Source organism: Lutzomyia longipalpis, chromosome 4 (assembly GCF_024334085.1).
Source record: "Lutzomyia longipalpis isolate SR_M1_2022 chromosome 4, ASM2433408v1".
Lineage (NCBI taxonomy): Eukaryota > Metazoa > Arthropoda > Insecta > Diptera > Psychodidae > Lutzomyia > Lutzomyia longipalpis.
The window spans coordinates 6,933,994-6,949,699 of NC_074710.1; the positions used below are offsets into that span (position 1 = coordinate 6,933,994).

Below are 15,706 nucleotides of genomic sequence, written 5' to 3' on the forward strand. Positions count from 1 at the left end.
TGTTTTACAGTTGATTGCAACCACAGCGACTTATCTAGTAATTTGTATTCAATTTTTAAAATCATTTTAAAACAAATCTGGAGTGAGGTTAGGAAGATAATAAAAAATAATAAAATACTTTAAAGAGTGACGTCATACTGATCCAATTTTTATGGCACGTTTTACATTTATTTATAAAAATATTCTATTAAAATCATTGAAATAGATAAAGTTTATTGGTATGCCGTACTATAGCTGTGTAGCAGCACCTTTAGGTTTGACTATTAGCCACGGACTAAGTCCGTGCGCAGGGGGAACCGGATTATAGAATCACTCGTGCAGGTTGTCAAACATCTCCCCCCCGGAAGTTTGATGAAGGAATTCATATTTTAAATAACCTGACAGGAGACTCTATTTTGTGGCTCCAAAACCTGGACGTGCAATTGTAGAATTGTGATTTCGTGTTTATTTATTAGTGCCGTACTAGTGCCATACGATATATATATATTGAAATAGATCCGTTTAGAAGTACATTTTAAATTGCTTCGAGTTTTATCTTTAAAAAAAAAAATAAAATATTTAATTTCAGTTCAACCATAAAAAATTATAAAATATTAAAATAATAGCTCTGATATTGTGTAAAATCTCTTCTACTTATTTGTTTTGAATGGCAATGATTTTTATAAAATTCCGCATTATGGTTGAAACACTTTATGGTAGGTAGCCTAGACACATACCATAAAATTTTGTAGTTTGCTCAAAGTAAATTATTTATAGCCACAGCATTGGTTCTGCAAGGACTACTTCAAGAATAGCATGTAAAATTTAAAAGATTTTTAGAATAAAAAGTTTCTTTCAAGTAAGATTCTTAAAATTTTGAGCTGACACTTATCAAAGTGATTGATATAATATTTAAAATAAAATTTTTTATAGCACCTTAATGTGTCTCGGCTAAAAGTAAAAATATCTTAAACTAAATGTCTTCAAAAATTAAAAAAAAACTTTCAAAATTGAAACTTTTAAGACCTACATTAAATTCTGTAAACAAATAAAAGAAGTAAAGTTAAAAAAAAGTATTAAAAATTGAAAAATTGCGTTTTAACGAGGCACCAGTGTAACACCTTAATTTTCTTCTTAAATTGCAACACCTGACATTTGCAAAACAACCAAACGGTTTGTTCAATACATGAGAATCAAATGAAAAGTTACGAGAAAATTTGTCAAGATGTGGGAATAGAGATTCTGATGGATTCCATAAAGAAAAGAAACCGCAAAGTGATTTTTTTTCGGTAAATTGACCAACTATCGAGAGAATTAACAAGACATTCAATGAAAATCTCCGTTACGTCCCTCAGAGAGACATTCTGTGAGAATTTTCTGCGAAAAAAAACATTATGAAAGAACTTCATTGAGAAGCTTTAGAATGGGTGAATTTTAGACATTTCTCGCAAGATCTTCTAGAACTTCTTTAATTTTTAAATTAAAAAGAATGAAGAAAAACTTACTGTAGTATGTGTATCCATTTTTTCTGAGTGTTGAATGATTCTTCCTTAATTTCTTCTTGGATTTTCTCCGTTTTACCTTCCTCTTTTGATACCTCACACCACATTCACAGAAATCCTCATCATCCAAACAATTCACCGAGTTCTCATCGTCCTCCTCCTCCTCAATGGGATTCCCTTGACCATCACAGATACAGATATTCTCACCCGTGGTACCATCAACCACGCCACATCTAAAACAATACTCACACCCCCCAATGCTATTTGCAATAAACTCATTCTCACTGAATTCATCACTATTCACTTCCTGGCGCATATTGACACGATTGTCCACATCAATGAGATCCTCCTCGTTGTCATTGGACTCTGAGGATCGACGGATTTTGCAGCAGCTCCCACAGCGTATGCCAACGTGGGATTTTTTGCCATTCTGCTGAACTGGCGGGAAGACACTTGCCAGAGAGATTTCTTTGCTGTGTGCCGCGAAGAATTCATCATCTTCCACGGCGCGACGACGCTGGTGCTGCCGATAGAGACGATTTTTTGTCACACGACGCCTTACCTCTGGTGGGAATTGTATTTCTGCGTATGGTACACGCTCGTATAGCCTCTGATTTTGAACTGTATTCGCTGCTGTTGCTTGAAACATGAGTTCTGCGTACTTGAGGTGCTCCTCGAGGTTCCTATCCATCCTTCGGACTTCCTGGAATTGATTGAGACGCGGCGTCCGTCGATTTGTACTACTGGCACTCCCGCCACCTTGACTATTGGCATTCACAGCAGTCGATGGGGGCCTCTTGTCGGGATGCGGAAAGGAGAAATCATTGAAACTCCCCGCATTCACCACCAATGAGTCATCTTGCATTGCTAAATTTGCACATTTTCTCCGAAGGGTTTCATTGCGTGCAATCACATGGGGGGAACAATAGAGATCACGTTCCCCAAAATCCTGATAAAAGTCACTTATTGTCGTCTCATTGATCTTCTTCTTGTGCATATAGTAATTCCGGAGACGTGCTAAATGTTCCTCGTAGAAAATTTCAAGATCATTAATCTCCTGCGTGAAGGTATCCTCATCGTCATCGTCAAAATTGCGACGTCTGTAGAATTCCTTCTTATTCCTACGGCTACAAAACTCCTCGAATTCCCTCAAAAATTGACTATCATACTTTTGCTTCTTCTTCCTGCGTGAGGAATTCCTCTGGACAACCATAACGCGCTTAAAATACCCATCACGACTCACGGAAAGTTTTGGTTTACGCCTCTGCTCTCCTTGACCCTTTTTTGCCTTCTTACTCTTCCGCCGGAAGAGACTTTTGGGCTTTGTTAGCGTCAAGCTGAATCCCGAATCACGTGATGACATTGATTTGAAGGATTCATTCTTATTTGCCGCCTTTGCACCGGAATAATTACCACCACCACCCATATCTTGCGATAAGTCTTCCTGCCCCAAATTCAATTGCTTCCAAATTCGTCCCAAATTCACGGAATAGAGCTCCTTTTGGCGCGTAAATGGATTTGTTTTGATTCTCAATGGATAGGGGATACTGGAATCCGGTGAAATGATTTCACGCTCATCAAAAGGGCTGTCAGTATTGGCAAATGGCTTTGGGTATTCGAGATTAATCTCAAATGTCGTTGAGTACTTCATTGGTTTCACCTCTGTACTCATCTTTGGTGTTTCATCAATTTGTTTCTCAAGTGTACTATTGTCCTCTTCGGAATCCCTCAAGGATTTTCCTGTCTTTAGTGCTCGATAGATTTCAAATGTACTCTTTGCATTATCCTCCCCTTCCTGGCCCTTTGTTCGTTCACATTCCTCCTCCTCACCATCAACATCCAATGCTGAATCCTTGCTGAGTTTCTTCGTTAAATTCTCCCTTGATTCTTCAGCATCAGCTTCTCCAGCGGTAGCAGCTGGAATCTTTATAACAACCCCCCCAGCATCTTGACTACTCTTCACTTTATCCATTCGAAATGTGTGGGAATCAATGATTGGAAGATTCTTTTCGGGTTCATAGATTAAACGCGTCCGGGAGACATTTCCCGCCTTAATGGGGGTTTCACGTGTTACAATCCTCGTTGGTTCGCAATCATCGAAATTTGTCTCAAGATAGACCTTTGGTGGGGCACAGTAGGTTTTAAAGGTGACCAAACTCGGCATCTCCTCGATGGATATTATGGAAGCTGTGGCACGATCCATTTCGGAATCATCTCCATCTGTTAAGCTCTTCACGGTGCATCCCATTGTTTCCATACTCTGTAGCGATCTATCACGATGATGGCCCGATGATGAGTGCCCAGATGATTGATTTGATGAGGTTTCCCGGCCAGAGAGGACAAATGTATTGACATACTTGGAATCATCTCTCCTCCCATCATCCTCTCGCGAATTCTCATCTGCTGCATCTACGACGATTGAATGCAAATGATGCGAAGTCGTTACATTTGACACATTTGTGCACGATTCAATTGTTACTGGGTCACCAGTGGGTCGCCCCTTTTCCTCATCGAGCCTCTTGAGATCGCAGAAAATGGATTCGGTACTATTGAATGCCCTAAAATCCATTTCAACCGTTTGCACCTCAATCTCCCGCGTATTCTTCTTCGCCTCTCCCATCGACAAGATCTCCGTGATCTCCTGCAAGGAAGACTTGTGCGCACCATCCCCACCAAATTGGGGCTGTGCCCGCGGGAAGAAGCCCGCTGTAGCATCCCGATGACCCACCAACGACGTAGCCATCTTCAGTGCAGCCACATCATCGAGTGCAATCACAGACGCTTTTGGTCTCATCTGACCACAATTTCCTCCTCCATTGGCACGCTTATTCCTACCACGGTCCAAGTAACTCTTCCGGATGCTGATGCGTTTGAATGAGTCTGACCTCTTGAAGCTGGCATCGACACCTTTTTCTTTATTCTTACTCTTTTTCGTCTTCAACAAATTCCGTATGGACTCAAATGTGATTGGTTTCATTTTTCTTTTGCACTTTTTTTCTTTCTTAATTCGCACTTTGAGATATTTTTCGTTTTATTCTTATTCTATTCTTGTTTTTTTTTTTCTTTTACTTTGTGCCTTCTCACTCAATTACTCAATCACAGAAGCAGACACTGGAAAATTTAACAAAAATTCTTACCTCACTGCACTTTTTTTTTATAAACTTTGCTTTGATAGAAAAATTCTTGAGAGATTGTCTTGAGATGTTTTTGCCTCCAAAAGTTTGGACCTCCCAGAAATAATTTTTTAGCGGATTTAAATTCTTAGAAGTAAATTTTTTTCTAGTCTGTTGTTTTAGTTTTCTTTTGTAAAGAATTTATTGTGGAAAAGACAAGTTAAGAAGTATATTTAATACATTAAAATTATCTTTTCTGTTTTACAAGAGAAAAATATTATTAAAGTTTTGTTTTACAAAACGAAATGTGTCCTGGCTAAGTGGTCTAAATGGGAAAATTTTTAGACCTGTCAAGTCTTATAATTCTTTTCCATAAAATATTTTAAAATAATACACGAATTGTAAGAGAAATAAATTATTTTCCACTCAATCAATGTACCTTATAATTTATCTAAGAAATGTCTTAAGATTTTTACTTTTAGACCACTTAGCCAGGACACATTTCGCACTTTGAAAAATTGTATGTTTTGCCTGTATAATTTTATTTATTTAAAGATTTTTATTCTATAAATTCTCAAGTGTTTAAGGACTCTAAAATTATATTTTCATAATCCTTAAACTCACGAAAAATATAAGGAAGAATTGATTTAGAATTTCTAGATTTTCCTGCAATTTTCTCAAGGTGTCTTGGCTAAAATTCAAAATCTTACAAAAATGTTTGTAAGCCCAACGAGATGAAAAATGATTTCCTTTCACAAATTCTCTTGGAAAAAAAATTAAATATCTAAAACAATCAAAAAATTCCAAAAATTCACTTTCAAACATTTCTTTTTAGCTCCTATAAAGAATTTCTTTAGCGAACCTTTTTTCTCACTCTCTTTGCTCTCTTTTATCTCTCAAAAATTATGTAAGAAAATTCTCTTAAACAATTAAAAACTACTTCAGCTACCAAATTGTTAATTGCTTCACGCGTGACTGAGAAGAAGGAGAAAAGTCTCATAGGAAGACAATAAAGTCATAAAGAGCCGCATAGAAAAAAGTGAGATTCCACTGCTTTACCTCCGTCCCTCCCCTCTCTTCTCACCTGTGTGAATATTTGGGCTGTTTTTTTCTGTACTATAGAGTGCACTTTTTGAAATGAAGGAGAAAACAAAACACCCACAAAGAGTGGCACGAGCTAATTGTCATCACTTACTCTAATTTCTTTTCCCATAAATGTATAATAATAATTTTCTTCGACAAGTTATTGCTCTGTTTTTGTTGCCCAGAAGTCACTTATTATGGTCATTGTGTTGATAAATTATCTCGCCACAGGGGAGAAATCTTTGTTGGTAATTTTCATTTAAAAATTGCCGTTTTGAATTAGAAATTTATTAAATTTCTCTCTCTTTGATGGTATTTTGTTTTCATTTGTAATTCAATAAAAATTCTAAAACAATTCTTAGTAAAATTGGTATGTGTCTTTGCTATTACAAAAGTGGGGCCACATGTTGTGTTAATAATTAGCTCATTACCTCCATGCTTCGTTAGTATTTCCAATGAATTCTCTTCAGCACTAAAATTCTCTTCAAGGTAAGAAATTAGGTAGATAATATATTAATATTTACTAACGGGATTAAATAATAATTAGGAGAAAAAACATTGAAGAAAGAGAGAACATGCGGAGAATTTAATAAAATTGAATGAATTAATTGACGATAAAATATTATATTGCGGTTGTTTTTTTTTTTTTTCATCAAAGAATGAAAGAAAAAACCGCACTAGATGAAAGTTATAACAAAATTAATAATTAAATTCAAATTGGAATATTAGAATTTAAATTGCTCAATTTCTGACTTTTTTCTTCTTCTTCAATTTTTATATAAAGTGAATTTGATGAAAATCACCAACTATGCATAATGAAGACACACCGATTATATAAAAATGAAGAAGGTAAAAAAATACGAAGAGAGGTGTAAAAAAAAGTCAGAATATCAAATCATTTTTTATGGACTCTTCTACATTCGAACCTATGTACAAAATAAAATAAAAAAAAAAACGTATAAATGAGGAAAAAACAGCAATGTTCAGTTAGATCAACAGGAAACAGAGTGGAAAATATATTTTGTGTAATACCTGGGCATAAATATATTTCTCTAATCTTGATAACGCGAATGAATAAATAGAATAAAAAAAAACTTTTACAGAGGAAATTGAATTAAATGCAAAAATTGTTGAGGAAAATTGTATATATAAAATAGGGCATGTTTCCTCATCATTAAACACCTTAATAAAAGTACTTTAAGTGCAGTTCTTTTGCCCCATAAACGTGCAATAATTCATTGTAAAATCCACATTTTACTTTCAATTGCAAAAATAGGGAAAACTTTGTTTTGAATGCGAAAATTAGGCCCTCCCAGAATGAATAAACTCCTTTTTCTTCCATCAAATATTTAGGTTAATTTCGGGGCATACAAATCTGTTATTTCTTAGGTCAAATGACTTCTTACTGTGAGAGAAAGAATTCTCTCGCCAATTAAGCTCACAACTCCGTTGGATTGATTTTTGTGCTTCATGAAAGATTCTGACATCCATCAGCAAAATCCACAGAAATGGAGAGAAATAAAAAAAAACAGATACCGTGCAAAAGTACCGCGAAAGACGTTTTATAAGAAAACATTTTAATTTGTTCGTATGTATTTTTCGCTAAAAATTTCATTCACGCCATAATTCAACATTATTCCGCATGGTTCAAGCAATATGTTGGTTAAAACCTTTTTTTTTTTGTTGCTAAATCACATCATTTTTCTCTTTTGTGGTGAATCTTCGTTTCTATTTAATCACTTTAAACATTTATTTGTTTACATAAGCAAATGAAATGATTTTGTTTAATTATTTGGCGCCAATTCTTTAGGCCTATTTTACGTACAAAAATCGACAAATAAAAATTTCTTTTTTTTTTGAATTAGTCTCATTTCATTTCCATTTTACCCAAAATCGAAAAACATTTCACATTGCGGGGAAAAAGCGTTCAAAATTGCCAATTGAAAACGATATAATTGGGTGAAATTTTTCTTTTTAGCTGTAAGTACAACAAGGTGGTCAAAAGTAATTTTACCTGCAGATGCAAGTGCGATAGTAATTCAAAAAAATCATCAAGATTATCTTGAGAAAATTAGCGAAATATCTTCATTTTTTGCTTAAAAAAAAAGTTAAAGAGATATGATAAAAATTGAACCAAAACTTTCAAATGTTTCTGTTATTTATTCTTTTTTTTCATTATTACATTCAACTCTTGTGATTACTGCGGAATTGAAAAGAAAAAAAATAATTCGTGGTTCATTGTCTGGGGCATTCACAAATGCTTAAGAAAAAGTCGCGAAAAAAAATCCATTGAGGAATTTTCCAATTAAATTTCTCAGCTCTTCTCAAGCACATGGAGATTGCGAATAAAAGGTTGAATTGATATAAAAATTTTTCTTCATGCTGAATGATATATAAAAAATCATTTTCAGTGAATCTTTCACCATTGTTGTAAATTTAATTGATGTATTTACTTCTTATACATATTTCTCATTTTCATCTACTTCTTTATTTTTTTTTAACTTTAATTTCTTTTACCTTTCCTCACCAATTTGGTATTTGCCACATTTTAAGTACTTACACCGACTTTTTCTATTCTGTCACTGCGCTACTATTTAACAGGGTTATTCACGGTATTTGTTGCTATATTTCATCGTATCAAAGTTAAAAGCAGAAAGCTTTGAGACACAAAGATTTCAAATTTTGCTTTTTTAAAGATTTTTTGCTTAAGACCGCAAATTTTTCTTTGTTCAAAATTACAAAATAAATCGTTTGAGACCCTTAAACCGAAAGATTTAAATTCTGATACCAAAATATTCTTTATTTGAAGATCCAAAGTCAAAATCTTAATATCAAAGACCACAACATCTAAACTTTTAATTTGAGACCGCAAAACCGAAATTTTGCTAGAGACTACAGAATACTAAAATTATTGACCTAGAAATATAAGAATAAATGGTTCTTTATCTAAAAACTCTAAAAATATAAAAGCAAAAGATTTTTCAAGTAAGACAGCAAGAGCAAAAGAATTTTCACTTGAGACCATAAAATGAAATTTTCCGCTTAAGACTCCAAAATCGTATTTTTTTCGTTTAAGATCCTCAAACTGTATTTTTTCATTTAAGACTCTAAAATCTTAATTTTTCGTTTAAAACCCCAAAATCGTAATTTTTTAAGACCCTAAAATCGTAATTTTGTTGTTTAAGACCCTAAAATCTTAATTTTTCTCTTGAGACCCTAAAATCGTAATTTTTCGTTTAAGACACCAAAATCGTAATTTTTCGTTTAAGACCCTAAAACCTAATTTTTTTATTTTGGACCCTAAAATCTAATTTTTCATTTAAGACCCTAAAATCATAATTTTACGTTTAAGACCATAAAGTCATATTTTCTTCATTTAAGACCCCAAGACTGATTCTCTTTTCTTCTTTAACCCATTAAGCTAAACAAATATTCTGAATAACCCTTTAACTGGTGAGAGACAACAAAAGACTTTGAATGAAAACTCTCATTTCGATTAATTAGACTTCATGTGACTGAAAAGCATTTCTTTTCTCCCGTAGTCACACATTTCACTTTTCATGTCACTTTTTTATATTATTTTTATTGCTTGTATGTCTCGTAATGTAAATAAATTGTTATTTAACACTTTGTCACGCAATTTCAGCATTTTATATCACTCAATCAGTATACGTTGTGATAGCGCGCAATTTTCTATGAGCTTTTCAAATGCAAAAGAGATTAATTTTGTGTGTGAGAAAACCTTGAATTTTGTGTCAAAAATGCGTTTGTTTTTATTTTGAGAAAATGTGAAAAATTTGCATAATGTGACGCCTCTTCATCTTTTGGATAATTACCCCCTTAAATTTTATTTTTGCCTATTCTCTTTGTGAGTATACGAAAAAATCAAAGGAAGAATGGCCAAATAGATTCTTTAGAGGCTAATATATTTTATAGCTGATTGATTGTAAAATGTTGTTTGAAAGAATGAAAAAAAAATAGTTATATTTATTTCTAATTGTCTCACAACTGAAACAATCTCCCACAGATTCTTTTATAAACATTTTATTTCTTATTTTCTTATCCACTCTATATTGTTAAGTAGAGTCCACCAGATGAGAGGAGGCACAAAAAAGGCCACGATTATTCATATGATAGCATCGTTTTTGTGCACTACGAAGTCAGAGAGGACGTTTTGAATTTATTGCGAATTGTCTTCAGAAAATTTTCTCAATGTATTGGGACAAGATTGCACAGAAGAGTTCCAAAGGAAAAGAATTGAAGAAAAATAATGTTGGTTTGTGATCTCTAAAAATAATACGCGCCAGATCGAAAGGAGAAATAAAAAGGCTTTTTTTTCTTACTTTTTTTTCATCCTCTCTCATGGAAATATTTCTATATCTTGTTACTTTTTTTCTGCTTCTTTTTGTATACTGTTCTTTCTCCTTCTTCTGGTAATTCTTCGTTTCATCCCATCCCCATGTTCTTGTTCTACCACGGCAAGAGATGGCCACTCTTTTACAACAACAAAAAATCCCGCATGGAAGAGAGACATAATATATATAGAGGAGTTTGTGCAGCATCATTGGTGAAGAAGTAGAACCACAAGACGAGTTTAATGACCATCTCGTGAGGCTCATTTATTGATTTCCATACATATGTACATTCTCAAAAGCTCAAGCTCCCCCTTTTTTGCATTCAAATGCATGTTTTTCTATGCAAACAACACAATATCCTAATGCTAATAAACAACACATTTACTGCAACATACTACCTATTTGTGGATTAAGAAAAAAAAACGAAAATAAAATTTATGTAGGTGTTGGTCAGTTTGCAAAGAAAAATTTAATATATTTTCTTAACCATTTAAACGCTAAGTCTTATCTAAAATATAGAATTCTGCGAAATATGTATTTTTTAACCTCCAAAATTGGCTTTTGCCTTTTCATTACAGACCTGATGAATCAGGGATCTAACATACGAAAATTAAGCAAAAATTTGAATGTATTGACATTGTAAATATCCCAAAGAATTTTCCACTAAACAGGAATAGAAAATCTCTCTCAGAATCTCCATCAAAGCAAAATAAAAGTGCACAGATATTTTCTCATTGAGAAGAAAATTCACTAAGAAAGTCACCATCACAGAACACTCAAGAAAGATTTCTAAGAATCACCTCCAAAAGGGAAATCAATTCACCTTTTCATCTCATATTTTTATGTAATCATGTCTAGAGAGTCTTTAAGCCAGGCTTTAACACAGTTTCACACCAATTTCCATCAAAATATCGTCCAGTCTTTATTAATCTGCACACATTTGGGAAATCTATGGGATAATTTCCAAAAGAAATTCACTAAAAAATAACCACAGAAAGGATATCTTTTTGTGGATTTCCATTGAAATCTTTAAAAAGGCAAAAAAAAAAAGAAGAAATATTTTGCAACAATTGCCAACCATACACATTCACAGTGAACCACTTCTTGGTGGAAGAGCTCCGCGCGACTCAATTCCACTTTACGTTCTTTACATTTTGCCCACCGCGATTGAACTGAAGACACAAAGTGGTCTTTCCACTTTACCAACCATCCACTTCGATATTTAGCCACAAATACATTTGTATCGAAAGCTCCCAGGTGGAAAAGAGATGGAGGTAAAACGCATACCTACATAGATACACACAACACTGTTTTGGCCTCTAGCTTCCAAAAAGTTCAACAACTTGGAGAACTTTGAGATGGGATTTAAGAAGAGATTAAAGCTTATAAATCAAGGATATATCGTCTAGATTGTTGCTCATTTAATATTCTCAACACATCCTGGACCATTAGACACGTCAAAGCGACCAGTACTGACAGTTTTCTAATTTCTATACACCGCTGTAAAAAATCAACAAGTTCTTCTTGTTCAATAATTACCCGGCTGGCATATATTGCATAATTTTCATAAATTGATGAAATTCCGCAGAGCTATAAAAATCCGAAACTATTAACTTGTCCAATAGTTATGTCGATTAAAAATGCGGAGCTTTATGGAACAACCCTGTGGAACATGAGAAACCGAAATAAACTGAAGAACTTCAGAAATTATAATTTATTTTCGTAGAACTTAAACAATCCGAAATATATTCTACGAAACCAGAAAAAAGGGAAAAGTCAGCTTAACGTGAAGAAAAGGCGGAATTTTTATTGAACAACCCTTCTGGTTTCTTATGTTCCGTGAATATAATTTTTTCTCACTTTATTGGACCTTATTCAGCGACCAAGAAACCATTGAAATCTTTGAATTTTGTACTGAAATTTCAAGATTTTAAGTGAATTTCAAGGGTTTCTTAGTCGTTGCAAAAGGCCCAATATATATTTTTTTAATAATTCTTGTTTCGTATTTTTATGCATTTTTTCACGTTTTGAGGAACTTATTTTTGTGTTTCTTGTGTTCCACAAATAAAGTTTTTAATTTGTTGCACTCAACGAAACTTTTAATTGTTTTTTTTTTTGTGTTTCGTCAACTTTTATACGGGTTTCTCATAGATTTTTATGGATTATCGTGTTTCGTAGAACTATATGTTTCGTTACTATTTCTGCGTAGTTTTTTTCTGGTTTCTTGTGTTCCAATAATTTACTTTGTATTGTTTTTGTTTAGTAGATTTTTTCTCTCATTTTCCCATGTTAAATGAATCTAGTTTCTAAGGTTTCACGTAATGCGTTACTTTTTATTGTTTCTTTTGTTCTATGGAAATAGTTTTAAATTTGTTAAGTTCTGTAGAACTGATCTCTGATTATTTGTTTCGATAGAACTATAATTTCGTATTTTTTCACTTTTCTTTTAAGCTCTGTTCGGTTTCTCGTGTTCCATGGACAAAGAGTTTCGTATTTATTAAGTTCTATGATTCATTTTGGAGATTTTAGGTTCCCTAAAAAAGACTTCAATTTCTTTTTTTTAAATGTTCTTGAATTTTTTGAAACAAAATCTTTCCAACAAATTAAAATAGGAAAGCTCTCAATTAACGCCGCGAGGAACTTTTCTCGATGAAGCTCTATTGCTAGAGCACAGCTGCTCTACAGAGATGCATGGAAGAGAGTCAATCGTTAAATTTTCCTCTCTGTAATCACTCAAATGGATCAAATTTCTCTGAAATTCACAATTTTTCACTCATTCTCTCCATTCGCAGAACATCCATCATTTGCCAAGTCATCAATTTGATAAATAATAATTCACATGAGAAGATAATTGATTTGCCAGAAGCTTCTTTATGATGCATTTTCAGCTAAATCACCTTCTATAACGGAAAATCTCATCTCTGCAAAATACATCCCTTTAGCCTCTGCCCTCTTGTTTGCCCCCACTCCTCTGCAGAATCCACCTGTCTGCTGTCAAATACACCATCATTTGATCATCAAATAGCATAAAATACTCCTGCACATTGTATACACATAGTGCAAGCAGCAAAAAATCTATCCTGTAGCACAAAAAAAAAGAAGTAGAACCTAACACATAAGAAGTTTCTCTCGCAAACTCCTCATCCCATATCTTGATCCGGTTTTTGCTCTTTGTCGCGCGACTCTTCGTGCTTTGTCTCGGAAAATTCGCACAAAACCCATCGCGAGCACACTGCAAAATCACGGCGGGAAAAAAACAACGAAGTTTTGCAAAGAAATCATTCATCCGCAAAAATACCACAATTAATTTTGTCAAGAAGCAAAAAGAAAGCGAAATTAAAGCTCTCAGAAAAAATCTTCTTTTGAGCACATCGGCAATTTATTCATAACATTCGTCTATTAATCACTGGACTATCGAGAATTTTGGAGGAGTTTTTATGGACCTAACATACCTATTTCGTCAGTGTGAGAATTTCTTGGAAATCCCCTTTTAGAAAAATAAAATTTTAGAACTCTAAACCTGAAAGTTTTTATTCGAAGAAGGTGATTTGAAGATTTAATTTAATTGAAAATAACAAAATCAAATCTTCAAAAATGGGTTAAAAAAGCCGCCCACCCGATAAAATGTCTGTCAAAGCAAAGCTTTAAGTAAACATAAAATTAAGAAAGTCAGAGTTCTTAAGACATCAACTAGAAGGAATCAAGAAGAATGAATATAATTCAAAATAATAACCACCATGATCCCCGGCAAAGGCGTGCACTGCACACCGGCAATTGCCGGGCAATTTGAAATGGGCAGCAAAAGTTGACGCGCATGAAGATGGGGGAAATGCTGAGGTGGACAGAGATCACGTGGAAATAATTCTAATTCGACATGGACGTTTTGCCCAAGTAAAACTTGTATTATATGGACTCAATTAGAGAGTCTTCCTCGCGATTATCCACTCTTCTCGCATTTCAATCTCCCGTATGGATTCTTTTTACACGAGATTGAGATGAGAGTCTGTGTGCTTCGAAGTTAAGAGATGAAGATGAAAAAAAGGGAGAAGAAATAAAAAAACGAGCCAAGATGAAATACATTGGAGGAAAAAATTGAGATCTCAAGACATTCCATCTGTTACCATTCTTAATTCTCTTCTTTCAGAAAAACTGGTTTTACTTTCCTTCAATGTCAGCCTCCTATATGAGAGACTTCTATCGTTATCTTGCATTGCATTATACATTTAATCCCTCTTGGTGATGGCTTTCTTTCACATCACAACATGCAGCTTCACATGAGAAAATAAATTAAGAAAAAATGAGAACTTTGTCAATCAAACTTGGAATAAGAATTCTTTCTTAAAAGGCCTTACCCATTGATGATACGCATTGCAGTTTAAAATGCAAAAGCCAAATACCTTTTGAAACACCATTTTGCACCCAACTTTTTGAGTTATTCAACAAATCCGCAGCATCACCCTACACTGTCCGAGAGCATTTTGCAAGAATGTAGACTTATATATTATTTTCTTTGATGGCGCTACTAAAAATAGCAACAAATTGCAATGGAACCTGTTTTTGAACCATCAGGTGGGTGGAGGAGATGTTAAAAACTATATCCCTCAGACGTAGACAACACAAACACTTACCATCTTATTGATTAAACTTCTTGCCGGAGAGAAATAAAATTCTTACAGACATTTTGAAGTTCTTTCGCGCGTATTGCCTTGTCTTCATCATTAGCACGAAGCCAAAGGATTGAAAGAATGATTCTTACCTGTAATGAGAAGAAAAAAATATTTTGGTTTAATTTTAGCATTATTTAAACAATATTAAAATAGGTAAGTACTCTTAAAAATAATTCAGCGAAAATACGCAAAAAAGACGTAATTCAATATGTCAAATAATCTGTCAAAGAACTGTCAGTTATTTAATTTTAAATCTATTAAAATCAATTTTAGCAGATTAAACTACTAAAAATAATTATGTAAAATACAATCTAATTAAGTCAAATTTCATCCTTTTAAATAATGAAATATATTTATCATACAATACAATCAGTCAATCAACATTATGAATATTTTTTGCAATTTCGAATTAGCGAAATCTTATTTTGATACTTTGAACTGATTAATTTGTTTAGCACGCGAAAACTTATTTTACAGATTAAATATTCTGAATTATTTTTCAGACATTCAACGAACGAAACATAATTTTAATTATTTCAAAGAATAATTTGTCAGAAATAAATCAGCGAAAGTTTACTTTGACTGTTTTAAAAAGTTCAATATTTTTCACAGTTTTAATATACTAAAACCTTTTTGAAGCGATCGAGATTTATTTATATTCAAACTGTCAAAACTTCATTTTGAATATTCTGAATATTGAATTATAGAAAGAATTATCACAGATTCAATATACGAAAGATTTGCTTTGATTATTTAAATCGATTATTTCTCACAAATTAAATAAGCAAACCCCGTAATGAAATTTTAAATTGGTTTAATATTTTTCTCTACCTGTTTTGAAATTTTTAGCTTCTACTGTCATTAATAAAAAGATCTTTTTGATTAATTAGCCATCTGCAAAATAATTGATTGAATTATTTTATTTTCCTTTGACTAATTCATTCTTATTAATTTCCCTTTTTACTGATTAACTTTCCTTCATTTTCACTGAATTGATTCAATGATTT

At 33.2% G+C, this 15,706-nt stretch overlaps 1 protein-coding gene across 5 annotated transcripts in view; it reads right to left on the reverse strand.

Moving 5' to 3' along the window:
- LOC129795937 (disco-interacting protein 2) overlaps positions 1–15,706 on the reverse strand; it is an 82,444-nt gene that overhangs the window by 46,798 nt on the left and 19,940 nt on the right. Inside the window, exon 1 of one of the 5 annotated variants that reach the window (XM_055837502.1) lies at positions 1,493–14,782. The exons of the other annotated variants lie outside the window; for them this stretch is intronic. Coding sequence (XP_055693477.1) covers positions 1,493–4,458 — 2,966 coding nt within the window. The 5' untranslated portion in view covers positions 4,459–14,782. Of the gene's footprint in view, positions 1–1,492; positions 14,783–15,706 lie in introns of those variants that run through there. 5 annotated transcript variants of the gene reach the window in all.